We start from the raw sequence: 24,929 nt of genomic DNA, 5'->3' as shown, positions 1-24,929 counted from the left end.
AGAGTCCTGTCCAGATGACTTGGGCCTCACGCAGGACAGGCTGGCCCTGGATCCTGGGCAGAGGGCGGAGTGTGAGCCCCGAGAACAGAGTGGCTGGCCTGGGCCGAGGCCCCTCAGAGCTCGGTGGCCGCGGCAGGAGGCCTCGGGCCTGGAGTCTGGCGACCCCGGGTTCCCATCCCAGCTCTGCGCTCTCCCACGCCAGCTGCCTTCCCCACGGGGGGCTGGGCCTGCTGCAGCGGCGGGAGGGCGGGGGGCGGTACTTGCTGTACTGTCAGAAACCTCTGGACTCGGACGTGGGTCAGGCCAGCCCGCCAGCAGGGAGCCACGGCCTTGAGGGGTCCCAGAACGGAGGCGCTTGGAGCAGGCGGTGCTGCTGGAGGTCTGTCTGTCCACGGGGCACAGGAGCAGGATGGGCTGGCCAGACTGGCACAGGCCGCCCCGTGGGCACGGCTCAGGCCCCCTGGCAAGGGAGGACTCGGATGAGAGGACCGCTGGGCCTGCCCCTGAGAGCCTCGCCCACCTTTCAGAGCATCTCTGCGGCCGTCTTGTCTGCGTGTGCATCTCAGCCCCTCCCGGGACAAAGCGGGTGTAGTGGGCAGTGCTGGCTGTTGGCTTCGATCCCCTCTGAAGGGTCTCCATCCCTTCAGATGGAGTGTGGGCCGGCGAGCCGGAGTCTGACCGAGCGCAGGGGGAGCTGCTGCCGGGGCTGGGCCGCCCTCGGGGCCTGAGAGCGAGAGCAGAGACCTTCTCGCCGCTGCCGCCTCCGCGCCCTGCCCTCAGCCTGCAAACTCGTAAGAAGGAAGTTGAACGGCTGAGAGGTAGGTGCACTTTCAGTAAAACAGAGGCACAGCCGGGCTCTGCAGAGGCCTGGCGTGGCCGGCTGCCCGGCCGGCTGCCTGCCCCTCGCTGGCTGTGCCCAAGCCCTCGGGTAAACCCGTCTCCAGATTCGGGGCCGGGACCTGGATCTCCGGAGCCGCGAGCCCGTGAACGCGTCTTCCTCCTGGCAGCTCTGCTTTCGGGTGAGGCGCTCTCTCTTACGTAACGGAGTGCAGTTTAGTTTTGCGCTTTCACAGCTGCCTCCTGCAATTCCAGGAGGGTTGGGGTTGATGACGAGGCGGCGTGGGGGTCAGAGCCATGCCAGGGCCTCTCGGACGCGGCTGGAGGAGGCCAGGGGCCTGGGCCAGAGAGCGGACGGCACTGCCCCTTGACTTCCGATCTGTCCCCGCCTCCACCACCTCCCTCCTCCCTCCCCAGGGACTTGCAGAGAGCCCCGAGAGGGGCCTGGGAGGGAGAGGGGCCTGTGGGCAGGGGTGGGGGGGGAGGAGGTTCGGCTCAGAGGAGAGACAGCCAGCGGGCTGGAGGACAAGATTCAAAGGGCAGGAGAGGCAAGACAGGGCCCGGCCGAGACTGGGCCGGTCACGGGGGCCTCAGGAACATCTCAGTGCAGACCGGCTCCCTGGGCTGGCGGGGAGGGCAGGGGAGAGGAGGGGAGGGGCCCCTGGCTGGGCCCAGGCGTGAGGCCGTTGGGCCCGAGTGTCTGGTGACCCCGTCCCCGGCACAGCCGAGCGGGCTGGGACGTGCACACGGCGGTGAGGTCTGGGGTGGGTGGCCCTGGAGCTCAGCGGAGCCCTGGCAGCCACTTGTCTGCGGCGCCGGCTCTGTCTGCCCGCGTGTGGCCCTGCCAGGTCAGGTCCAAGGCTGGCCGCCAGCCCTCGATGTGACAGTTGTGACTGTGCCTGCCGGTGGGCGCAGATTGGGGTCACTGCAGGCTCCGGAAGCCTCTGGCCTCTGGGACCGCAGAGGAGCGTCTTGGGGGTGCCCCGCGCAGGCCCCCGTCCCACCAGGGGAAGCCTCAGCTCGCTCTGGGAGAGGCTGAATCAGAGCAATGCCGCTTCCAAGGATGAAGTCCTGTCTTTTCTTATTTAATCCAAACCATTTTGTGAGTCACTCATTCACATGTATGTAAGCGACTGAGCTACGAGGATCGCAGGAGGGCAAGACGCTGACTGTGCCCCAAGTCAGAGTGGCGCTCGTGGTCCCTTCCCTGGACTTGCCTCTGGGCGGGCTTTGCTGGAAGCAGCACCCCTCCTGCCCCACGTGGACCAGGCCACCGGGGCCAGATGCCCTCGGCCTCTGGCAGCCCCTGTGACCTGGAGGAAGCCCCCCGCAAGCCCCACATTCTGGCCCCGCCTCGTGGGCTGTGAGGGCCACGCTGTGCCGGCACGCGGCAGATGCGCAGGGCATGGTCCCCGAGCGCGGCAGGGGGCGCGTCTCCCCCGAGCGGGGAGGCCCCGTAGGAGTCTGTGAGCTGCGGAACAGACGGCCTTTTATGCCTGAGGGCAGAGGGGACGCTCCCTTCTCCAAGATCGGGCTGCATTTATGACCAAACTTTAATTTTTCCCATTGGGCCCCTGAGAGGTACTCAAGGCAGCGCCGTCTGACACGGGGACACGTCACCGCACGCGCTCGGTCAGTGGGTTTTTCCTCCTGCTGACGCGTCCATCCTAGGTGGTCTGGCTGAGAGACAAGGGAAGAACGTGGGGTCAGAGCTGCCCGTTACCCTTTTGATCTCATAGTCTGATTACTCGATCGATCAAAGGCTCCACTCCCACGTCCCCAACGGAGAGGCCCTCAGCTCCGGAACGAGAGTGTCCGCAGGGCCGCTGGGCCAGGTGATGGATGGGGGCAGTCCGGGCAGGGCAGGCGGCAGGCAGCCGGCCAGCCAGAAACACAGGTGCCGTGAAGAGGCTGCAGGGCGCAGTGCTAGCATCAGAGCTGGGGGGCGGCCGATACCAGGCTGCCCACAGAGCTGCAGGCTGTGGAGACAGGACCTGGGATGTGTGTGCAAAACCCTGGCACGTTCCAGAGTGTGTGAGAGGTCAGGGTGCTAATGTTGTCGGGAGTTGGTCCTGGGGGCAGACAGCCCTACCTCCGCCGTGGATCGGCGGCCAAGCCGCCAGTCGCTTGTGTCCATGCTTGTGAGGCGGGAGAGACCCTGCACCCGCCTCGCAGCCACGTGGCGGCAGCAGAGCGTGTTGGGGCCTGTCGGGTAGCCGAACAGCCCCCCGCCCCAATCCTCAGCCTCCGGCCCTGTGGCGTCCAGCTTGATTGTCTAGAACGGGGCGGGGGGGTCTCTCTTTCCTGGAACGCAGGCTCCCTGCAGGTGACCCTGACTGCATCTGCTCATCTTAAACCAGCACGAGACACGCTGGGTCCTGCGGGTCAGCGTGAGGAGGGAGGACGGTTGTCCCCACCACAGGGCGGGAAGGGCAGGACTCAAACCAGGCTGACGGCTCGAGGCCTGGGCTTTTCCACACCCCCTGGGCGGCTCCAGATGGGACCACCAGGAAGCACCTGGCCTCGGAGGCAACTCGTGTGCGCTGAGTGGAGCCGCCTCGCTAATTCACGGGGGAATGAATCAGGGTTTAATTACTGGGAAGGCACCTTGGGTGGAGGATTTGTGGGAATTGCTACGTGCCTTCCCGATGGCTTCACACAGCTGGTTTCTCCCCGCGCGGCTGTACACCTGGCAGGGGCAGCAAACGGGCCTGAGGGTCTCTGTCCTGAGCCACCCAGTTAGAACAGGGCTGGGGCGTAAAGGATGGCGGGCCCAGGGGTGCCCTCGCAGACCCCACCACCCAGGGAGCCTGTCTTCTCCCAGCGGTCTGGGCTCTGGGCGGGCAGTGGGGACCACATCTCAGATGACCTCTGCTCTCTCAGCCCCCCGCCCCGCCGCCTCTCAGCTGGCTTGGACACCCAGCCCTGGCAGGGCTTCGGCTGCATACGGGGAAGCGTTTGTTGGCTCGTCTGGTTGGTGCGGGCAGACCCAGGGCTGCAGTCTCGGATGAGGGTCCCCATCTGTGCCCCTGCCTGGAGGAGAGGGGTGAGCCCGGGCTGCTTCCCGGCTCGTCCTCCCCGTCAGGAGCCGCCTGCGGCTTCCTCGCCCCTCAGCCGGCGCCCTCTGCCCTTCTGCGTCTGTCCTTCCGACACTGGCTGGGGAGCTGACTGCCTCTCTCGTCCCCCTCAGAGCTGAAGAAGCAGGTGGAGAGCGCGGAGCTGAAGAACCAGAGGCTGAAGGAGGTCTTCCAGACCAAGATCCAGGAGTTCCGGAAGGTGTGCTACACACTGACGGGCTACCAGGTGGACATCACCACAGAGAACCAGTACCGGCTGACCTCCATGTATGCCGAGCACAAGACCGACTGCCTCATCTTCAAGGTAGGAGGCGCTGCACACAGCCGTGCGCACAGGACGCCGACGTCCCCCCGACGGGCGGCCAGCCTCCCCGAGCTTGGCACCACAGCCCGGACCCCCGCAGGAAGCGTCCGCCCCCAGGCCCCTCACGGCCCTCCTCCTCGGCGTTGGCCCCGTCCCTTGGGGGCAGCAGGGCGGGGGCTCCAGCGTCAGCAGTGCCCGCGGGAGGGCTGAGTAACGGGGTGAAAGTCAGGATCGGGCCAGGGAGGTGCCCCTGGTGCTGCCAGGCGTGCAGCCGGACGGCGGCGGACAGGCCGAGGGAGAAGAGCTGCCAGACCTGTGCCGCTCCCGCGGCCAAGGGCCGTCAGGCTGGGGGGTCCCTGCTGGCGGGAACTCTCAGCAGATCACTGGCATCTCTACTTGCTGGTCCCCGAGGGCACTGAGTCCCAGACGGGAAGCGCCCTGCCCACGGCTGCTGCCTGCCCGCCGGCTCAGGGCAGGTGCAGAGTGTGAGCTGAGGACGGGGAGCAGCCGGAGAGAAGGTCCACAGCGCAGACCGGCGGCGCCGTGCAGGGTGCCCGCGGCCCGCGGGGGAGGGGAGGTGCGCTGAGCCGCCTCGGCCTGCGGCAGCTGTGACCCCCTTGGCCAGCTCACTGGACTCTGGGGGACTCAGGGCCCTTCCCACCCTGGCCCCGGGGCTCGGAAGGGCTTCCCTGGAGAGCCGAGCCTCCGTGGAAGGGTCTTGGGTGAGCTGGCGGGAGCAGAGGCCGGCCCCGCGCTGCCTCCCAGCTCTGCCACCTGAGGCTGGCGCACAGGTTCCCGCGGCCGTGGACCGGGCTGGGGAAGGATCTCAGGTCACGGCGGTTGACTTTATTTTCCCAAAGGTGATTTTTCAGGCAGGAGGAGGGTTGAAGGCAGAGTTAGAAATAGCTGCGTTGTTGCAGGTGAGGGCCCTCAGGTGTGTGCCGGGGTGATGGAGGGCTTGGGCTCAGCCCCCGGGCTCTGCTCGGAGAGCTGCGGCCCGGCCCCTGCTGCCGCGTGGGTGGGAGCTGCCTGCCGGTGCCGTTCCATTCAAGGGAAGGCAGGAGCTCAGCTCCAGCTTCTTCCCGCAGGGCCCGGCCCCCTTCCTACCTGCTCCCCCGAGGAGTGGGGCTGGAGCCTTCAGAGCGTTCCTGGAAGGATTGTCCCACGTGCGCTGGCAGCCAGGACGCCTGTTGAGCTGAGCAGGTGGTTGGGAGCTCCCAGAAGCTCCACGTGTGGGCAGGCCGTGTTCACGGCCTTGCTTCTCCTCCCTGCCGTCCTGTCTGCTGTGGTTCACAGGAATTTTCCTCCCCTCCCCTCTAAAGCCCCGGGGACGGAGAGCGCCCCATGGCCAGAAGGAGGAGACTGACCGTAAGAACGGCCACAGGGCACAGCTCTGAGCCTGCGGTGCCCGGCGGGCAGTCGGGTTTGCCGGCCGCCCCTCTCCTCCCTGCCTGGCCTTCGTCGGGGCCCGGCCTAACCCAGGGCCTTGCAGGATTGGACTCGGGCGACAGGCAAGATGCCGGACACAGATTCTAGAACGTGTCACACCGAGCTCGTGGCCGGCGTGGCCACTGTGCCTGTCTTAACTGCTGAGCCGGAGCTTCCAAATCTATAAACCAGGGATGCAGTGACATCCTCCTGCGGGGGCACACAGAGACCCGTAACGCTGTGAATGCACGGTGTGGCCGGGCCCCCACCCGGCTCCTCGCCAGTCCTAGATTTACTCGCCCCAGTCTCCCGAGGCCCGAGCCTGGCTCGGCTCCCGCCGCAGTGAGGGCTGCGGGCACGGAGGCCGGGCTTCGGTGTCCCCGTCGGGGAATGGGCACATGCCTTCCCCACGGGGCTGGTCCTGTGGGTCGTGGCCCCGGCGAGGTCTGGCTCGTGTGAGGGCGCCGGTGCCCCTGGGGCCCTGCTGTGCCTTACGCTGACCTGCGGCTCTGAGCCACTGTCCGGGCCCTGCCGACCGCTGGTGTTCAGGGACGGGCACTTTCTCCGCTCACTGCCCAGAGCCGTAACCGGTGCAGACGTGGCACTGAGTCAGGAGGTCCCCAAGGCTGGAGCTCCTTCCCGTGGGCACCGTCACCCAGAGTCAGGGCCGTGAGTCCAGAGAGGCCCAGGCGGGGCCCTGCTCTCTGGGACACCGACGGGACCGGGACCCAGGGACCTGGGCGGGAGGTGACCCCTGCCCCGTGTGCGTGCACCTGCCCGTGTGGAGGGGAGGCGGGGAGAGGAGCTGGGTCCCTGGGCCCTCCACGAGGGGGCGTGCCTTTGTTAGAAGTAATGAACCAGTGCTCGTGTGTTATGGCCGTAGAGTCCGTGGTTCACCTCACGTGTCGTACGGTTCTGTGGCTTTTGACAAATGCGACTGTCAGCGTCCCACGGAACACTTGCACGCCCTGAACACCCCAGCTCCGTGGTCGCTCGCTGTCTCCGTGGTTTTGCCTTTTCCAGAACGTGGAGGCACACAGTCTGTGGCCTGCTCAGCCCGGCTTCCTTACTTAGTGATTCGCACTTGAGGCGCCTCCAGGGTCTTCTCTTGACTCGATGACTGACTTCGTTTTCGCTGAGTAATCTTCCACTGTCTGCGTGGACCACAGTTCATCTGTACCTCGCCTGCTGAAGGACACCTTGGTCGTTTCCAGGTGTTTCTGCGTGGACCGCAGTTCATCTGTACCTCGCCTGCTGAAGGACACCTTGGTCGTTTCCAGGTGTTATTAGCAGTTACGGGTATAGCTGCTACAAACAGCTTTAGAAACTTTTCCGGCCACTTAAACACGCAAGCTCGTTCTTAGCTCGCAGGCGGTGCAGAAGCAGGCCGGGAGCTGGATGCGGCCCGCCGCCTGGGCGTTCCCGCCCCGGACACGCTGCTTCTCCACTCAGTGCCCCTTCCCTCCGACCCTTACAGCCCAGCTTGGGCGCGGCCTCCCGGAGAAGCAGAAGCCGCCCTGGGTCCCTTCGTCCTCCCAGCCTGGCCCCGATGAGAGCCCATCCTCGGGGCCAGGCCACTCCCAACACCTGCCAGGGAGCTGGTCTAGTTCGGGGCCTGGCCCCGGGTCCGGATTGGGCGGCAGATTCACGAGGGGATTGGGCGGTGGTTCACGAGGGCCCAGCAGGGCGCAGGGTGAGCGTGAGGCCGGAGAGCTGCCCCGGTGGCCCCTCGCCACATTCTGCCGTGGGCCATCCTGGGCGGTGCGTCTGCTCCTCCGTGCGGCCGCCTCAGGGCCTGGCCCTCAGCCCCCTCCGCATCTGGTGTGGCCCAGGACTGGCAGTGGTCAGTGTCTGCCGCATGGAGATGACTTTTGGGGCATGGCTGTGAGGACGTCCCGTCAGGTCGTGGGACGGCGCTGGACTCTGGGCCAGAGCCACGGAGCTGTGGCACCTTCACGTGGCTTCGTCCGTGTGCCGCCAGGGCGTGTGGACGTGTGTGTAGGGGACCCGGCGCTCAGACACGTGCACCTTCCCCATCTGCCTCTGTCCGGTTGTGCCCGGGTCTGTGCACCTCCTGGGGGGCCCCACGGGCACCTGCTTCTGAGAAATCAAAATGCAGGTTTGGGGGAGCGCCGAGGGGTGGAGTCCCCAAGCGGCTTTCCAAGGCTGCGAAGTACAGGTGGTAGGGAGGTGGCTGGGAGGGTCCCAACCCCCCAGGAGCCGGGCAGCCGCCAGGCCATGTGTCAGCCCCACCCATCTCGCACCCAGAGCTTTCCCCTCACGGCCAGACCGGCAGGGATCCTGATCCCGCCGTCTGGGATCTTTGCCTGCCCCCCGGGGCCCCGCGAGGTGCTGGCCTGAGGCGGAGGGGACTGGGGCCCACACAGACCCGAGGCCCTGCCCCTGAACATCCTCCAGCACATCCCTGCTTGCTGGGCCCTGAGGATGGGCAGAGCCGGCTCCGTCCCAAAGTCATCCAGTTGTCAGGGGACAGAGGCTCAGGCTGAGGCCCCCCGTGGCCCTGCTGCCCGCCCTGGAAGGGGCCAGGTGTGCAGGCTCCCTTGAGCGTCCCCGCCTCCCCTTATTCAGGCGGGTCTTGCCGGGGGCGAGTGGACACAGGCCACCTCTGCTGCCTCTGGACGTGGGCGTGAGCCTCCAGCCGCCTGCCCCTTCCTTTTGAAGCAGTTGGGAAGGAGCAGAGTGCGTGTTTGCGGGCCTGCCCTCACCACGCAGGGAGCAGACCCCTTCCGCCATCCTGGCTTACAGGGCCCCGCACCCCGTGGGCCCTGCCCTGGCACCAGGCACTGGGACAAAGCCGGGCCCTCAGCGTCCTGCCTGCTGGACACGGGCCACCAGCCTCCTGAGCTCCCGGGACAGGGCGGGAGGGCCGAGAGGGGCAGCCCCATGGAGGTGATATCAGGAGGAAGGGAAACTGGGGGGCGGCGGAGGCGACGGGCCTCCCAGGTGTCTTCGGCCCTGACCCGTGCCTCCCTGGAGAGGGTCGCCCGGTCCCCGGGGGCAGGGCGGGAGAACGGACCAGGCAGAAGCTGGAGCCGTGGGACTGGCGACCACGCGGCCTGGCCCAGGTGCCCGGCGCAGGGCTGGGGCCGGAGCAGGTCAGTGGGAGGGGCGCCTCAGAGCTGCCGTGGCGACAGCTCTTGCCTAGAGGTGGGAGGTCGCAGGGGCTCAGAGGAGCAGGGACGCCTCACGGCCCCCGGGCTCCCCTCGGCAGGTGCTGACCTGGACCCCGCCCCCCACGCCAGGCCTCTGGACACCGTCGCGGCCGCGCGTCACTGGGGCTCCTCCTTGTCCAGGGACACCTGGCCTCCGCCCAGTGCTCACAGCCGCAGGCTGGGACTTGGAGGCTGGCGTTATGCTGCACGGCAGAGAGTTGGGACAGCGGCTCACCGGGGCGAGCTGAGAGCAGAGGGCCTGTGATGGGGCACCGTGGCCCCGGCCTCTCAGTGGCTGAGCGGGCCGACCAGCCGGGTCCGGGCGGCGAGCAGGTGGCAGGCAGCCCCTCGTGGAGCTGGCGCAGGGACAGGCCCCTGGGGCCGGTTCCCTGGCAGGTGGCTTCCTGGAGACTTCATCCACAGGCTGGGGCCTTCGTATCGGGAGAGGGGCTGGTCCGAAGCCGGGACCCCACCTCGCTGAGGCTGGGCAGGGAGGTCCTTCCCCCTCTCCGTTCTGCCGTCTGTCCCAAGACCCGGGCGTGGAGTGCGTGGTTTGACGGAGGTCAGGCACCGGGAGCAGTGACTGATGCAGTGACCCCCCCACTCACCATCTGTGCACGAGCGCCGAGATGACCCCGGGAAGGAGGTGGGAGGAGGCTGGCTCCGCAGGCACCGGTGTCCCCACAAGGACTTCGGCCCCAGCGGCTCAGACCTGTTGGACCCCAAGCCGGCGGGGGGCCTGGCCCTGGCCACTCCGACCCCCGGGCCACTCCCTGGGGTGCTCTAGGATCTGGTGGCATCTTGTAACTGAATACGGTTCACCTGTGATGGGGCCAAGGCGCAGGCAGGTGAGATGCAGGTGTGGGTGACTTCCGGGCCGCCCGGGGCTGGGTGTTGGCTGGGCTCCCAGCCCCACGCTGCCCCTGGTGGGCGCCGAGGCAGAGGCTTGGGTCTGGGGGCGGGTGGGCTCCAGCCAGCAGGCAGGCGAGCGGGACAGGTGGCCCTCCCGTGCCCAGCGGCTGCTGGCAGGTCTGCTCGCTAAGCAGAGCCGTGTCCCTCAGCTCTCCCCCCGGCCCACCAGCCCCACCCCAGGGTGGAGACGGCCAGCAGAGTCAAGCCAACACTGGGCTTAAATCCCAGCAGCGCCTCGGCCGAGGGCCCTGGTCTCCCCGGAGGTGCCCGTGAGGGGCCAGGCTTGCAGTGCCGGTGGCCAGCGGCCCCGGGCCAGCTCCTGGGCCGGGAGGTGGCGGGTGTTTGGCTGTAGCCCTGCCCGCATCAGGCCTGGGGTGCGGTCTCGCCCAGCCTCCCCACCCTCCGTGGTTCACCTCCGTGTTCAGAGAACAATCAGGCCTCCAGGTGCCCAGACTACCTGGTCTCCCCGTCACCTTGTGGACGAGGAGGCAGACCTCCTGGGAGGGCCGTGGCCCCGGTCACTCCACGCCGAGCGTCCAGGAGCTCGAGTTGGAGTGTCTGTTCCGAGTTGGCTGAGGGACAGGGAAAGCGGGGTTTGCTTCGTCTTCTTTTGTCTTCGAAGCGGAAGCGCTGGCCGTCGGGGCCCTCGGCCGCTGCCTTGTCATCCGCGTGTAGACCCGACCTGACTGTGACCCCGGTCGTGCAGGGGCCCTTCCCACCCAGCTCAGCCCGGGGGCCGGCCTGGGTGCCGTCCCCTCCTGGGCTGCAGTGAGCAGGCGCAGTCAGCCTCCAGGCCCCCGGCCGCTGAGGAGCTGGATGGCGGCCCCCAGGCTCAGAAAGCCCTGGGGCTCCCTGGGAGGAGGGCCGATAGCCCGCTGGTCTTGATGTGGTTTTCCCGCTGCCCACGCGGCGTGGTTCATGGACCAAACCTCTGCTCCGACCTGGGGCCCGTCACGGGCTGCTTAGGAACCGTGTCCCCTTCGACAGGCCTGGTAGGAGGGCGCAGGGCCTTGCAGCGGCCCAGCTCTGGTCTCCGCGCCGCCGGCCAGTGCCGCTGTGCGGTCAGCCAGGGCCTGGCTCAGAGAGGATGGCGAGCCGGCCCCGCCAGGAAGTGGGGGGCTGAGAGCTTGCGCCGGGGGGCCGGCCGGGCAGATGCTGTCCTTTCTCCTTGGCTTTCTCCCCTGCCAGGCGGTCGGGACCGTTCACGGGCTCCTGTCTGAAGGAGCCGACTTGTGGGGCCTCCAGGCTCCTGCTGTGACAATGAGCTCCAAGTAGACGCTGTAATTTGAACTTGCCTGTCTTGGCTCCACTGAATTTCAAGTGCGTTGCTCAGAACGCGTGCTGACTTGCGAGCCTCACGGATCTGGCTGGGCAGGCGTTGCAGTGTCTCAGGAGGGGCACACAGTGTGCTCTGGCCACGGCCCATCTGCCCGGACACACCTGCCTCCTGGGAGGAGGGTGAGAGCCAGGGCTCGGCCTTATCCGGAGGGCCCCCCAGCAGAGCTGCCGCTGCCCGTGTTTGCCGGGCCCTTCTGTGGATGGGGGTGGGCTTGTGGGGGGGCCTGGAGTTAGGTTTGGGAGCTGTGGGGGTCCCAGGGCACGGCCCTCAGCACAGGGCAAGGAGAGGCTGGCAACGTCGGGATGAAAGTTGACAAAGACGGATAAAGAACTGGCCGACGGGCTTCCCTGGTGGCGCAGTGGTTAAGAATCCACCTGCCAATGCAGGAGACACGGGTTCCAGCCCTGGTCCAGGAAGATCCCACATGCCACGGAACAACTAAACCCGTGCGCCACAACTACTGAGCCTGCGCTCTAGAGCCCGCGAGCCACAACTACTGAGCCTGCATGCCACAACTACTGAAGCCTGTGCGCCTAGAGTCCGTGCTCCGCAACAAGAGAAGCGACCTCAATGAGAAGCCCGTGCACCACAACAAAGAGTAGCCCCCGCTCGCCGCAACTAGAGAAAGCCCACGCGCAGCAATGAAGACCCAACGCAGCCAAAGATAGATAAATAAATTTATCAAAAAAAAAAAAAGAATCGGCCAACTTGGCGTAGAGGGAGTGCTGCGTTCGGGCTCACTGGAGGCGGTCGAGAGGAGGCTGACCTGGGTTGGACTACATGACAGCGTCTCCCCAGGAAAATGAACCGTTTCCTTCCTGTGTCCCTGGGCCCCTGGCAGTGTGAGGCAGCACAGTGCAGTGGAAGAGCTGGTTTCAATTCCATCATCTTGTGCAAAGGCCCTGTGGTCCAGGAGGCCTGGGCAGCCTCAGGACTGAAGCCAGGCCATGGGGCTGAACCCCAGGGTTGCAGAGGAGCCTGGTCTAAGGGAAGGCGGGTGAGGGCCACGGCCTGGGAGTTTCGGCAGCGTTGGCCCTTTGTCCCAAGAGCGGTGCAAACTCATTCGGGAGTTTTTAAGGAAAGGGAGTCAAGGGCTTGATTTGACATTCAGAAGTGAATGTGGGGAGGTAGTGAGTGGAGCACGCAGTCCGTGAGCCTTGCCCTGGCCCTGCGGTTGCAGCAGCAAACCCTCTTCCAGACGGTCCTAGTGGGGGCGGGGAGGGTTGTATGCACGGGGAGGGCGTCCAGCAAGCCTGAGGAGCTATCAGACCCCAAGGGCCCTGAGCAGGCCTGGGGCCCACATCGCCCTCCTCACTGCCCCCACTCACCTGTCAGCCAGACACAAGCTCACAGGCATGTGCAGCTTCCTAGTTACGGAAGCAGCTGTAGAAGATCTGTCAGGCTCAGGAGTGCAGGGAACGCCGTCGGTCTCACGCGCGGGTCCCGGGCAGAGGTCACAACCCCTCACCTTCTCGGAAGTGCCGTGGCCGCGGGGGAGGAAGATGTGGGCTTTTCCAAGGCAAGACCACGTGATGGGCACTGCTGTGTGGGTCAGTTTGGGCCGCCGTAGACCACGCCACAGACCGGCGGTCTGGAGCCTGGACGTCCGAGCCCGGTGCCGTCGGGTCATTCCAGGCTCGCAGATGGCCACCTTCTCTGTGTGTCCTCACGTGGATTCATTGTGCACGCACTGGGAGGCGGCGGGGGTGGGGGGCAGAGAGCCCTCTGTGTTTCCTCTTCTCGTAAGGACGCCAGTCCTCTTGGATCAGGGTCCCACCCTGATGGCCTCGTTTTACCTTCGTTACCTCATTAAGGGCCCTGTCTCCAGATACAGTCGCTTGGCTGGGGGGGCCCTCAACACATGAATTTGGAGGAATGCGGTCCAGCCCGTAACTGTATGCAGCATCTCCCTTGTTTCGTCAGTGTGTATTTGATGGTCATGCAAGTCAGTACACGTCTGTAAAGCTGGTGACCTTGATTCTCTAGGCCTGGAGAGATCGGAGCCTGAAGGGGAGACCCACCGCCCCGTGGGCGGAGGGGTAGCAAAGGTCAGCCCGGTGTTTGCTGAGCCTGGGCCTCTCATTGGGCTTTAGTGATCCCCTCAAACTAGAAACCTTTCAGCAGCAGGGGGCCCCACCCAGGAGCGCCCCCTAGCCCCGCCCCAGAGAGCCGGTTGCCTCCTCGTCCTCGAAGATGACCCCCAGGGGGCTTTGCCCGAATCCTTCACACGCACCAGACCCTCAGCCAGTTCCTGCACCCCCCCTTGCATCCCCCGTCAGCCCATCGCCCCGCCCATTCCCTCCAGACGCCAGGCCTCACCTCGTCCCCACCCACACCCCCGCCTCACCCAGAACTTGGCTCAAGAGACCCTCAGACCAACTCCTTCCCCAGGCCCAGGGCAGTCATCCTTCCCTGGTCACAGGGACACCTGATTCGGGGCCATCAGCCTGGAGAGGGCCCACCAGCACCAGCTCACAGGCACCTCTGCCAGCCCGTAAGGACTCTGGGGCTGGCGCCGTCCGCTGCGAGACTGGACCCCGGTCCCGAGGCCCTAGAGGGCACTGGGCGCCGCCATTCCAGCTCATGGAGCCACCAAGCCCCCAGCGCAGGACCCCCTGCGCTTCCCTGGGGTTGGGCCTCTGCCTCCGAGCCGAGGCCGAGGGCCGGGCCAGGCGCAGGCAGGAGCGCGGCCGTGAGACGGAGCCTTCGCTGGCCTGGCGTGGCGGTCGGTGTGGGTGCCGAGTCTCCAGGGCAGCCGGTCCGATGAGCGTGCAAACTTCATTAGTTCACGTCAAAGTTTGTGGCAGGTGTCTCTCCGGGCGCCTGTACGAACCGCCTCTGGTTGCCAGGAGGACCGGCCTTCTCGGCAAGGTGACGATGGTGACATGGGACAGCCTTCTCCAGCCTCTCAGCTCCTCCTGTGTCGTAAAGAGACTCCTCTTCCTGGCTGGCCCCTCCTCCGATGCGCCGCTGTTGTAAATAACATCAAAGCATTTCTTTCCAAGGAGACCGAAGGGAGCGTGGGGCTGGGGTGGGGGAGGCGTCCTGAGACAGGGCACACGGCACGGGCGCCGTGGAGCGGGGGGCTGGGCCAGCCTCTGCTGTCCGTCTTGGGGGCACAGCTGTGGTACAGGGGGCAGGACGCCATGCGGGGCCCGTGGGGAGCCCCCTCGGGGAGCTAGGGTCTCAGAGGGCCTCCGGGGGGGCTGGGTGCGGGCTGCACCCCTAGGGCAGTGTGCCCTGACTCTGACCCCTGATGGAGGTCTGGACCCGCCAGCTCTGCAGCGGGAGAGTGTCCTGTTTGCTGTCGCGCTCGCTCACTGCCCCACGCGCAAGCCGGGATCAGGAGGCACGCGTGCCAGGTCCAGGGTGGGCGCCGAGGTGGAGTGGGCTCCCCTGGCCAGCCCTGCCCCTCAGGCCCGCCCAGTCACGGCTCTCCCCTCCGGCTTCACTGAGACACGGGGATGGCTCTGTCCCCCCAGCCACGTGGAGCCTTGGCCTTGGGCCCCAGGTTGGCGGATGGAAAGTGGTCCTGGCGTCGCTCATGGGAGGAGCAGCGACAGGTCTCCTGGTCTGGGCTCTGGTGGCTTCTCTCTTCCACAAGGTCCCTCTTGTGATCCTTGGTGCGAGGCGCACAGAGCACCCACCGAGGACGGGCGGACACCCCCCGGCAGAGTGACCGTGGGGCTGAGCCTCGGCGTGCGCCCCCGTCCTGCGGACCCGGCGGGGCCCCAGGGGAGAAGGGAGGTGACCAGGCGCGGCTGGTAACTCACCTGTGAACCGGAGCCCCGGGGTTCGGGGGGTGAGGCGCCTGGACCGGGTACTGGTCCCCCGGGCAGTGGGGCTGGCGCACACTCAGCTTCCCCAGGGCCAGGGCCGTGTTGGGGGCTGGGCTTCCCCTTACGCTGGGGGAGGGGGTTTGGTTTCAGGGTCCGAAATTCTCAGATAAAGACAGATGTTTAAAATCCCCAGGGTCGGCACGGGTCCGGGACAGGTTTACAGCTGAGGGAGGAAGTTCTGAGGAGGGTTTGGGCGGGCGGGCGGGCGGGCGGGGCTGATCTCCCGAGGAGAGCGTCCCAGGCCGGAGCTGACGAACTCTGTGTGTGAGGGACCAGCTTGTGAGTATTTTCGGCTTTGCAGGCCGTGTCGCCTCTGTCGCAGCTAGTCCGCTCTGCCCAGGTCACGCACGTGCAGCGGAGGGCGGCGTGGACCCGAGGATCACGACCGTGTGCCCGTGATGTGTCCTTTACAGAACAGCCGGCGGGTTCGGCCTACGAACCGTAGTTTCGCTGACCTGTTCTAGGAGAGCGGGGTCTGCTTGCCAGTGACCACGGCAGCTTCCCAAGTTAGGGAGTCATTTCGCGCGTGTCTGTGACAGCTTCAGGTGCGCCGGGCTGAGCCGTGCGGCCCCTGCAACCCCTGCCGCTCATCCTCTACTGGACGAGTGAGAAAAGCGGGTCCCCTGCTGTGGTCTGACCCTCCAGAGCCCTTCCTGGGGCTCCAGCCCCTACGTCTGGCCTGTCCCCTCTCTGCAGCAGCCACGCGGAGGCCAGGGTCGGGACGGCTCAGCATGGCCTCCGGCTGGCCTCACCTTTGTTGCTCCCGGTGGGCTCTGTGGACCCGTGACTGGATTTGAACCCGCTCCCCAGCCCCTCTTCCTTCCTCCCTCCTCTGCTGACACCCACTTGGCGACGGGCCAGGCTGGCCAGGCTCTGGCTGCCTTAACTCCTGCCCCGCCACCCTTCCCCTGCAGTGGGCTGGGGAGGGTGGAGCCCCTGGTCCTGCACCTGCCGGGGCTGGCGTGGCCGTGGTGTCTGGCTCTGGGCACCCACAGACGCCTGCCACTGAGAAACCTGCCGTGGGCTCACTCGCTCGCTCCCCAGCGAGGCCTGCGGCGTGGCGCGACTCCTTTGTCCCAGATGAGGTTTCCCACGTTTGGAAAGCGAGCCAGCTCCCAGCTAGTGGCGGCCAAGCAGGGTGGCTCCAAGGCCAGCCCCACGGCAGGTGCAGGGCCGCAGGGGCTGAAACACGCAGACCCTGGGGCTGGGGGCCCCACCGAGCTCCCCAGGACAGTGAGGCGGGCAGGAGCCGGGACGGAGCGGGGGGGTGGGGTGGTCAGCCCGAGGCCGCCACGGCCTCTGGGACTGAAAAGAGGAAGTCCCTCTGCGTCATCTCTTTATACACAGTGCGAAGCCTGTGCTCGCTCTCGGGGCTGGGCCGAGTGGACCCCGTGGAGTCCAGGCTGGTCTCGGGAGGGCCGGGCAGGACGCTCGCAAACCAGGCACCGCCACATGCATCTCCTGCAGCCTCAGCTCCTCCCACACGCTCCCGTCCACGCCTCTCAAGACTCACTGGCCGCCAGGCTCCTCCTGGACTCGCCGAGTGCGCTGCCTCAGGACCCTTGTATGTGCCGTCGCCCTGCCCTGGTGCCTGAGTGCCCCGTCCAGGGCTCTGCTCAGAGGCCGCCTCGTGCACAGGCCCGTCGTGACCGTCCTTTCCAGAGGAGCCGTCGCTCTGTCCAGGGCCTCCCCGGCTTCGTTTTGTGGCTGCTGTATCACGTACCTGTTTACTTTCTGTCTGCGCCACTGGAATACAGACGCTCGACAAGAGCAGCAACTGTCCGATTTGTTCCCAGTTGTGTCCTCAGCACGCAGGGCAGAGCCGTGCCTGACCCATAACAGGCCCTCAGTGGGTCCTGGGTGGGTGGACAGTGGACAGATGGACGATGCAGAAGGAAGCGATGGGCTGTCTGCAGGCCCTGCGAAACTCACGGGAGGAGCAGACGCTGGGGTGCGCCTTGAAGGCCGGGGAGCGTCTCGGGGGAGGAAGGCTCCACAGGCAGAGGACCCAGCACAGGGAGGTCTGAGCCGGGGAAGCACGACACTCGCAGCGGGTGCGGTGGCCACAGTGCAGGCGTGGCATTGCTGCCCGTGTCTCTGGCCTGTGTCCAAGGCAGGTGGAACTGCAGGGAGGGCGGGGGGTGGGTCTCGCCTACTGCGATGGACCCGCTGTCAGGTGCGCACCTGGCTGGCCGAGTGCTAGGCTCTCTGCGTGCGTGTCTCGTCCGTACACCCAGCAAGCTCTGAGGTGGACTGTCCCTGTTCCACACGAGGGGACAGAGACTCAGAAGCATTGGCTGCCCAAGGGGGCTTGGGGCCAGGCTACCGGCCTCGGAGAACGTGTCACCCTCCGTCCCCGCTCACACGGCAGTGCCCTGATCTCGTGCATCACCTCCCAGAGGTGACACCTGGGCCGGCAGCCGTTGGCACACACTAGCCTGCATCTTCTGAATCGCAGTACATGGGTCGTGAGGAGTTTCTAGAACCTGAGAATGCCGGCGCTCAGACCCGCCCAGAGCCGCTCTAAGCCAGCAGGTGGGTGAACCCATGCCCCCTTGAGGCTGGTGCCCGTACAGCTCCAGAGCGGCGGGAAGGGGCGTGCGGGTGTGGCCAGGGATGTAGCCGCCTGCCCTGCTGTGTGGGCATCCAGCCTCCCGCACCCTCAGGAGCCTGGGATCTGGGAGGGAGACTGTGGAGACAGGTCCCTGTGGCCACTCCCGCCCCCTCCCCACTCAGCGTGAGATGCCACAGCCCCGATGCCAGCCTGCCAGCTCTGACACCCAGGGGCCCGGTGCATGTGCTCTGGGACCCCCGCCCTTAATGATGGGCGCTCCGGCAATGATTTCCCCAGCCCTCAGCCTAACCCCATGGTGAGGAAACTCAAGTTGAAATTATATTTCAAATGTTAAACCAACCAAATAAAAAAAACCCAATCACGTAGAAACATGCATTTTCAAAACACCATTGTTTGTTCTGTCATGATTAATGTAAGCAGGGAAGGAGGTGTGGGCTCTGCAGGGCAGCCGGGTCCAGCGCCGACACTGCGCCCATGACTCGCCCCAGCGTCTGGCAGGTGCAGGGCAGGAGGAGGAGCCCAGCCTCAGAGCCTTCCTCTGAGCCCAGACCTGCAGGTCCCAGACCCCACCTGTGTTTCTGACCGGGAGCCTGAGAGGGTGCCGAGCTAGCTCTTCTGACTGGGTGCCAGTGTCCTGGGACAGGCGTCCCCTAACCCAACCCAGCCCCAAGGTGAGGCCCGGCCTGGTTGTCCCCCTGGATGCACCCTCTCTCTCCAGTGCTTCCTTCCCACTCATGGCTCAGCCTCCCTCTCCTTTCTCTCCCTGGCAGCCTGACCTGTCTGCACTTTAGATCAGCACAGGAGCCCACCTGGGGAGCCTGGTTAAGAGGCCATGTTTGTGCAGGATGGGCTGTGTCTACTGGTCAGGGGCCAGTGAGGAATAAGAGTGATTCAGCCAGTACTACCCAAAGCCATCCACAGATTCAGTGAGATTCCTATCTGATTACCCATGGTATTTTTCACAGAGCTAGAACAAAAAAATCCTAAAAATTATATGAAACCATAAAGAGCCCAGAATTGCCAAAGCAGTCCTGAGGGAAAAGAACAAAGCTGGAGACATAACCCTCCCAGACTTCTGGCAGTACTACAAAGTTACAGTAATCAAAACAGCATGGTATTGGCACAAAAACAGACATATTGGATCAATGGAAAAGAAATAAACCCACTCACCTACAGTCAATTAATCTACGACAAAGGAGGCAAGAATATACAATGCACAAAAGACAGTTCCTTCAGCAAGTGGTGTTGGGAAAGTTGGACAACTGAATGTAAATCAATGAAATTAGAGCACACCATACACAAAAATAAACTCAAAATGGCTTAAAGACTTAAATATAATATACGACAACATAAAACTCCTAGAACACAGGCAAAACATTCTCTGGCATAAATTGTATTAATGTTTTCTGAGATCAGTTTCCCAGGGCAATAGAAAGCAAAACCAGAAATAAATAAATGGGATCTAATCAAACTTACAAGCTTTTGCACAGCAACGGAAACCATAAGCAAAATGAAAAGACGACATACAGACTGGGAGACACCTCGCCTGGGAGGGAGACTCGAGCCACGCAGACAGAGCCCCTGGCACAAGCTGATGCTGGAGGGGTCGTCTTGTGGGGACCTTGTTGGAGAGAAGGGAGTCCTCAGGGCGTCCTGGAGTCTGGCCGCCCCGGCCCCCTTGCCCAGACAGGCACCCGGAGCTGTCTGCAGCGGGGGCCCCTACAGGCACTCGGGAGGTGCTTGTTGGAAACACATGGGCCCCGTGGGGGTGACCGGCGGGTGTGAGGAGAGGCTGGAGGCAGGGGTCAGGACACCTGAGCGACTGGTCCGCTGGCTGCCCTGGGGGAGGATGCTGGGGGCGGGGCATGGCCCATCCCTGCCCAGACCGATCATCCTAGATCTCAGGCGCCAGGCCTGACGTGGCAGGAGGTACCACATCCTCCTGCCCACGGGGTGAGGAGGTGGCCCTCAGCCCGTCAGCCAAGCCCTGAAGGTGTCCTGCAGGCGCAGGGGGAGGCTGGGTCTCCCCCTCGTCCCCCGCTCCGACTGCCCCAGGCCCCCAGCCGTGGCAGGTGCACTAGCCCTTCCCTGACGGGTGGCTGGTGACGCTGCTCATGGGAGATTGATTCCCTTCGGTGAGTTCCATCCTGGTGGTGCCGACGGTCTCCTGGGAGAACGCCAGACCCTCCAGGGAAGGACTGCGGCGGGCAGGGGGTGGGCTGCAGCCAGAGGCCGCTGGGGCTCCCTCCAACCGTCCTGGTCCCGGGCTGCCTGTCTCTGGGACGTCTCAGGGTCACGGTGCACATGCAAACGCGACGGGTTTCGGGGCCTGCCCGGCGGCCGTGCCGTCAGGCAGCAGTCTGTGTCTCCGTCCCCCGAACTCCTGCCGCACGCCCCCTGCTAATCCTGAGGGGGCCCCCACGCCCGGAACGGAAGACCTCAGTGAATGTCCGGTGGATCCCAGCCACCGTCGTGCCCGTCACCAGGCCTCTCCCCACCCTCTGTCCCCTGAATCCAAGGGCTGCCCACGGGCGCACGCGTGAACCGTGAGGGGTCTGCCTGCCTCTGGGGGCACTACTTCCAGGCGGCTGGGACACGCGTGCTCAGAGCCCCAGCTCCGCTCCCACTGCCTCCGAGTGCCCCAAGGGCCTTGCGCAGGGGTCGGGCCGGGAGTGGCCCCGCCACGGACGCCGAGTGATTTAGCGACGTGATTACTTCCTAATGCAATACTTCACGGAGCTTTTTATTAGATTTTCTCCCTTTCCTTCCAAATGCTCTTTGGAAATAAACACCTGGGGCTGTTATACTTTATATCACTCAGTTTAATTAGCTTTTAAATCACATAATATCACCGGACCGCTCTCAGATGTCGGCTGTCTGGGCCAGGCTGAAGGACCTGGGTGTCGCCCCACGTGTCTGCCCCTGTGAGGCCCTCGCAGCCGTGACTGGGGGCCCGTGGGCCTGCACCTCTCAGACGGGACACGGGCTCCACGAGCAGCCTTCTCCATGTGGCCTGAGGTCCAGGCTCTGCTGCGATGGCCACGTGCCCCGACCCAGTTCCTGGCAGCAACGACAGCGGCCTGGAAATCCGAGGGGTGGGTCGGAGCCCCCAGGAGCCTTGGAACCGGGCGCGAGGCCCAGGAAGGCCACTCAAACGAGGCCAGCGGGAGTCGTGTTAGGACAGACCCTGTGCCAGGTCGCTCGGGAAATTAGGTTCCCCCGTAAGGTCACTCACTCTGACGGAAAATTAGGCGGTATTTTCCTAACCGAGCGTGGCTGTCGCTTCTTGGAGGGGAGGGGGCCTCCTGTCCAGCATTTCATGGTGTGTCGTGAAGTCAGCCGCGCCCCGTGTGCGCCTCGTAGGAAGCCCTGTGCATCCGAGGGCAGCCCAGGTCGCCTTCCCCACCAGGTGGGAGGCGGGAGCCCCCCGACCTACCCGTCCTCTCGCGTCTGTCCTTGGTCCCCCTTTAGGCCCAGGTCGGGGGTCTTCTCAGGGTCCTGCCCGAGGAGCTGCCCCCAGTTCTCAGCTGTGAGACCAGCTCAGCACGGCCCACACAGCCCCTCCCCTGGTGGCCGTCCAGGGCCCGGACGCACTTAGACGCGTAAATACGCGAGTCAGCGTGGCTTCCCCTCCTGTGCGGGGTCATGCCGCCAACTGCAGGGGCGTCTGAGCGGGGCAGACGCGGGCCTGCCTGGCGTATGAGCCTGCGTGTGTGCCCGGGTACACAGGCGTGGGTCTCCTGCACACGCTCACACACAGTTGTGACAGGATGGAGGAAACGGCGTGTTGACGTACTTGTGAGCATTGGATGTTTCTGTCGTCATGTTTTCCTAGGGTGACACGTCGTCCGTACAGAGTGAGGATTATTTTGTGTACCACAGTCAGTGTGAGCTGTTGGCTGTCCCCCTGAGGCCTGGGCCAGTGTCCTGCGGGTGGCCCGACTTGCGCCACGGGGGTGTGGAATCCCCCGGGGACGTGGGCAGCAAGGTCACCACCAAGGCTCTGGCCTTGTCCTCGCTTGAGCCAGAATCGCGTGGAATCCTGACCGTGTTCCCAAGTGGGCCCAGCCCTCATGCTGTCCTGCCTCCAGAGCGCAGGCCCAGCCTGTGATGCGCAGTAGGGCCGGCGACCCCGCACGAGCCTTCCCTCGCCTGGTCTCCCCGTCCCGGTGGGCCCGAGCCCAAGGAGACCTCTCTCCGCCGTGTGACGGGCCACGTGGTGGTGACCCTCGGCCTCGCAGGAGCGGGTGGCTACGTGGGGCCTGTGGGCCCGGGTTTCAGGGTTCAAAGGAGCTGGAAACAACCAACATTTACGCTAAATTCCCTGAATCTGTAACGGTGACTCACGTTTGTAAACAAGGTTCTGCATCAAGGAAAACCCACGGGTGAGGTTCAGCCCACGAGCCACGTGCGGGCGTGCGGACCACCCAGGGCGCCTCCACGCTGGCAGGCGGGCTGACGGTCAGGCGCCGACCACCCGCTCCCTGCACCAGGCTGAGCCAGGCTCCGACCCCTGACACGCGCTGGGCCGCAGCCAGCGTGAGAAAGTGCGTGCGGAGGGCACGACGGCAACGGTCATCTGCTCACGCGGGCGAAGGGGGCGGGTTGTGTGTGGGGCATCGGCAAAGGGCCAGCTGCAGAGCCCCTCCATCAGAGGCCCGTCACCGTCCGGGTCCCTCCAGCCCCACCCCACCCCTGCCAGCATGTCCTGACGCCTCCCTGCTCACGATGAGCAGCTGCCCCCGGGGTTCCCCGCGGTTGACTGAAACCCAGCGTTGTCCCTGGTGCACTCAGAAAGCACCGGTCGGTGTCTGGTTAAACTGTTACTCCCGGTGAGGCCGATCGGCCCGGCAGTTGGGAGACGGACAGCTACATGGGGGACGGAAAGCGAGAGTCCCGGGGACCTCAGCCTGCCCCAGCGGGGGCCCAGAGCCTGGCGCTGAGGATTCGTGCGTCTGAACGTTTACTGAGGACGCGTCACGTCAGGCCCCGGGCCCACAGCACGGGTCCCGTGTGGCCCCCCTCTCCATCGCTGTCACACGATGTTCCCGGGGGTCTGTCCTGGGAGCAGATTCTGAGGCTGCGCCGTCCTGCCCTTGGGCGGGGACGGGCTCCACGCAGCCCAGGACTCGGCGTCAGAGTCCGGATCCCTCCAGTGTGCTTTGTGCGGGCGGCCACTCGCCATGTTGGTCAGGGAGTCTGATGCCTGGGGCTCTCTGAACCTTCCTCAAGGACCAGCTCTGCAGGGTCCCCTAAACCGCCACGTCCTCTGGTCGCTGCCGCGCAGTCTCTGCTGTTGCCGCCCACCGACACCAGCACGTGAGGATGTGTCCTGTGTCCTGAGGGGGAGTTGGTGCTTACTCGACAGAAAAGGCCGGCGAAGCTGGGAAAGAAATGCGGTCTTCACACACTCCAAAGAGAGCAATTTCCCTTTCCCAGGTCAGATGTGAATGTTACAGTCCTTTAAAAAATCATTTCCAAGATTAAATCACAGGAAGATACCTGCAAGAAGTGAGGAGATTACTTGTATTCTATTCCTGGGTCCAGGGAGCAAATCAACTGCAGAATATGTTTTGAAATTTCTTTTTTTAAATGAATGTGGTCAATGAAAATGCAGAGCTGTCAGCAGGACATAACCCTCCTATTGCAAGATGAAGAAAATCCCGTGATGATTCAGGCCCCGTGAAACAGGTCTGAAAGCGAAGAGCACCCTCGTGTAGGGTGAGGGGCTGATGGAACGGAAGATGCACTTCACACGATCTGCACACGCAGATTGCATCCGTCGGAGCATTTCGTGCAGAGAATGAAGCGCTTCCTCCCTTTTGCTCTCATTGTCTGCAGCGGGGGCGGGGCAGGGGGTCCTCGGGTGAATGCAGGTGCGCACGCAGCACCTCCTGCCTGAGGCCTGAGGCCGTACGGGGCCCGGGGGAGCGCGAGCCCTTTGCTGCCGGCTGCTTCTCTGGGGGAGGCCGGACGGGGCCCGGGGGAGCGCGAGCCCTTTGCTGCCGGCTGCTTCTCTGGGGGAGGCCGGACGGGGCCTGGGGGAGCGCGAGCCCTTTGCTGCCGGCTGCTTCTCTGGGGGGAGCCCTCGGTTCAGACGCCCCCAGATCCTGGCGGTCCCTTGCTGGTGCTCGTCCTGTGCCTGACACCCTACCCTGTGGGTCCCAGCCGTGGCTGGACGCCTGGGTGCCAGTGACTCGTCCGATGGACGCCCTCGGGGGTGGGCCTCCCTGGGTGGCTTCGGTGAGATGCCGTCCAGCCAGGGCAGAGGGTGCCCCTGCCCCTCCTGTGCTCTGACCTGCCTGGAAGTCGCGAGCCTCGTGGGGCTGGAGGGCAGGGCAGCGTGAGAAGCCGTCACCTGGGACTGCACGTGCCGCCTGGCACGAGCACGGAGCCCCTGGGAGAGGACCCGCCCGACGCGACAGGGTGCAGGCACGGAGGTGGAGGGAGGTCTCGGGCCTTGGGGCGTGCTTGGGGGGAGACAGCTCAGCCCCCACATGGCTCACCAGGGCGGCGGCCTTTTCTCCGAGGAGGCCAGTCCTGACCAAACCCGCTGCCTCAGAAACGAGTCTGCGCCCCGAGTCTCCACACCTGCCTTTGGTTTTGATTCCATGTTAGCAAAAGAGCCCAGTAGGAACCATGCACTTCAGCAGTGAGATGTTTTAATTGCATCTTAAAATAGAAATGCAATAAAGAACATAAAACCGAGACTAACCAAGTGTGTTTAAGGGAGCCCCCGGCACGGCCAGAGGCGGGCGGGCTGGTAAGCTGCCCACTCACGGAGCCAAGCCCTCAGAAGGGCACTGGGGACCTCGGCCCGCCTGGCTGGCCTGGACCCTTTGGCACATCCAGCCGTGCCATGCAGGGCGGGCGCTGCCAGGGTCTTGAAAACAAGGGGAGGGTGGGATCCTGTTGGGCTGATTTATCGTCCGTCAAAGAATCTCTGGGTTCTACCAGGAAGAGAGGGGAGACCACCTTCTTGTCGGGCTGGCTGTTCGGGGGTGTGGGCGGCTAGCGGGCAGCCGGGCCCTGGCCGCAGTGGAGAGGTCCCTGCACGGTCCTGATGGAGCGGCCAGGTCCACCCTTCCAGCCACCCTGCCACCTGGGGGCTCCTGGGAGCCTGCGTCTGCTCCAGGAGCAGTGACTGCAAGCCCAGAGCCATCCAAGCACCCCTGCAGACCTGAGCCCAGCCTCCAGCTTAGGGTCCAAACAAACTCATTCTGGCGCCCAAGTCAGCTTCCATACTGAGGGGAGGACAGAGGTGGCCACGGCCTTTTAACCCTCACACCCCGCGCCCTGCCCTCCAGGCTCGCGACTCTGCTCCCCTCTGCATGGCGAGCAGGGGAAGGCGGGGGGTCAGAGGTCTGCGGCTGCGGCGGTGGATGCCCAGTAAGGGTCTGAGGACTGGCCGAGGGGCCGTGTGGGCAAGGGAGCCCCGAGGAGGG

General features: G+C 65.0%; 1 protein-coding gene across 9 annotated transcripts in view; it reads left to right on the top strand.

Moving 5' to 3' along the window:
• The window catches only part of MAD1L1 (mitotic arrest deficient 1 like 1), a 315,604-nt gene that overhangs the window by 278,632 nt on the left and 12,043 nt on the right, over positions 1 to 24,929 (top strand). For 4 of the 9 annotated variants that reach the window (XM_073793248.1, XM_033839441.2, XM_033839443.2 and 1 more), the window contains 2 exons: positions 648 to 818; positions 4,028 to 4,218. The exons of 1 other annotated variant lie outside the window; for it this stretch is intronic. In XM_073793248.1, the coding sequence (XP_073649349.1) occupies positions 648 to 818; positions 4,028 to 4,218 (362 nt within the window). Of the gene's footprint in view, positions 1 to 647; positions 819 to 4,027; positions 4,219 to 24,929 lie in introns of those variants that run through there. 4 more of the 9 variants (XR_004522011.2, XR_004522012.2, XR_004522010.2 and 1 more) reach the window with 2 other exon arrangements.

This window comes from Tursiops truncatus, chromosome 15 (assembly GCF_011762595.2).
Source record: "Tursiops truncatus isolate mTurTru1 chromosome 15, mTurTru1.mat.Y, whole genome shotgun sequence".
Lineage (NCBI taxonomy): Eukaryota > Metazoa > Chordata > Mammalia > Artiodactyla > Delphinidae > Tursiops > Tursiops truncatus.
The sequence above is the reverse complement of the archived record's forward strand: the minus strand, read 5'-3'. Positions and strand labels throughout refer to the sequence as shown.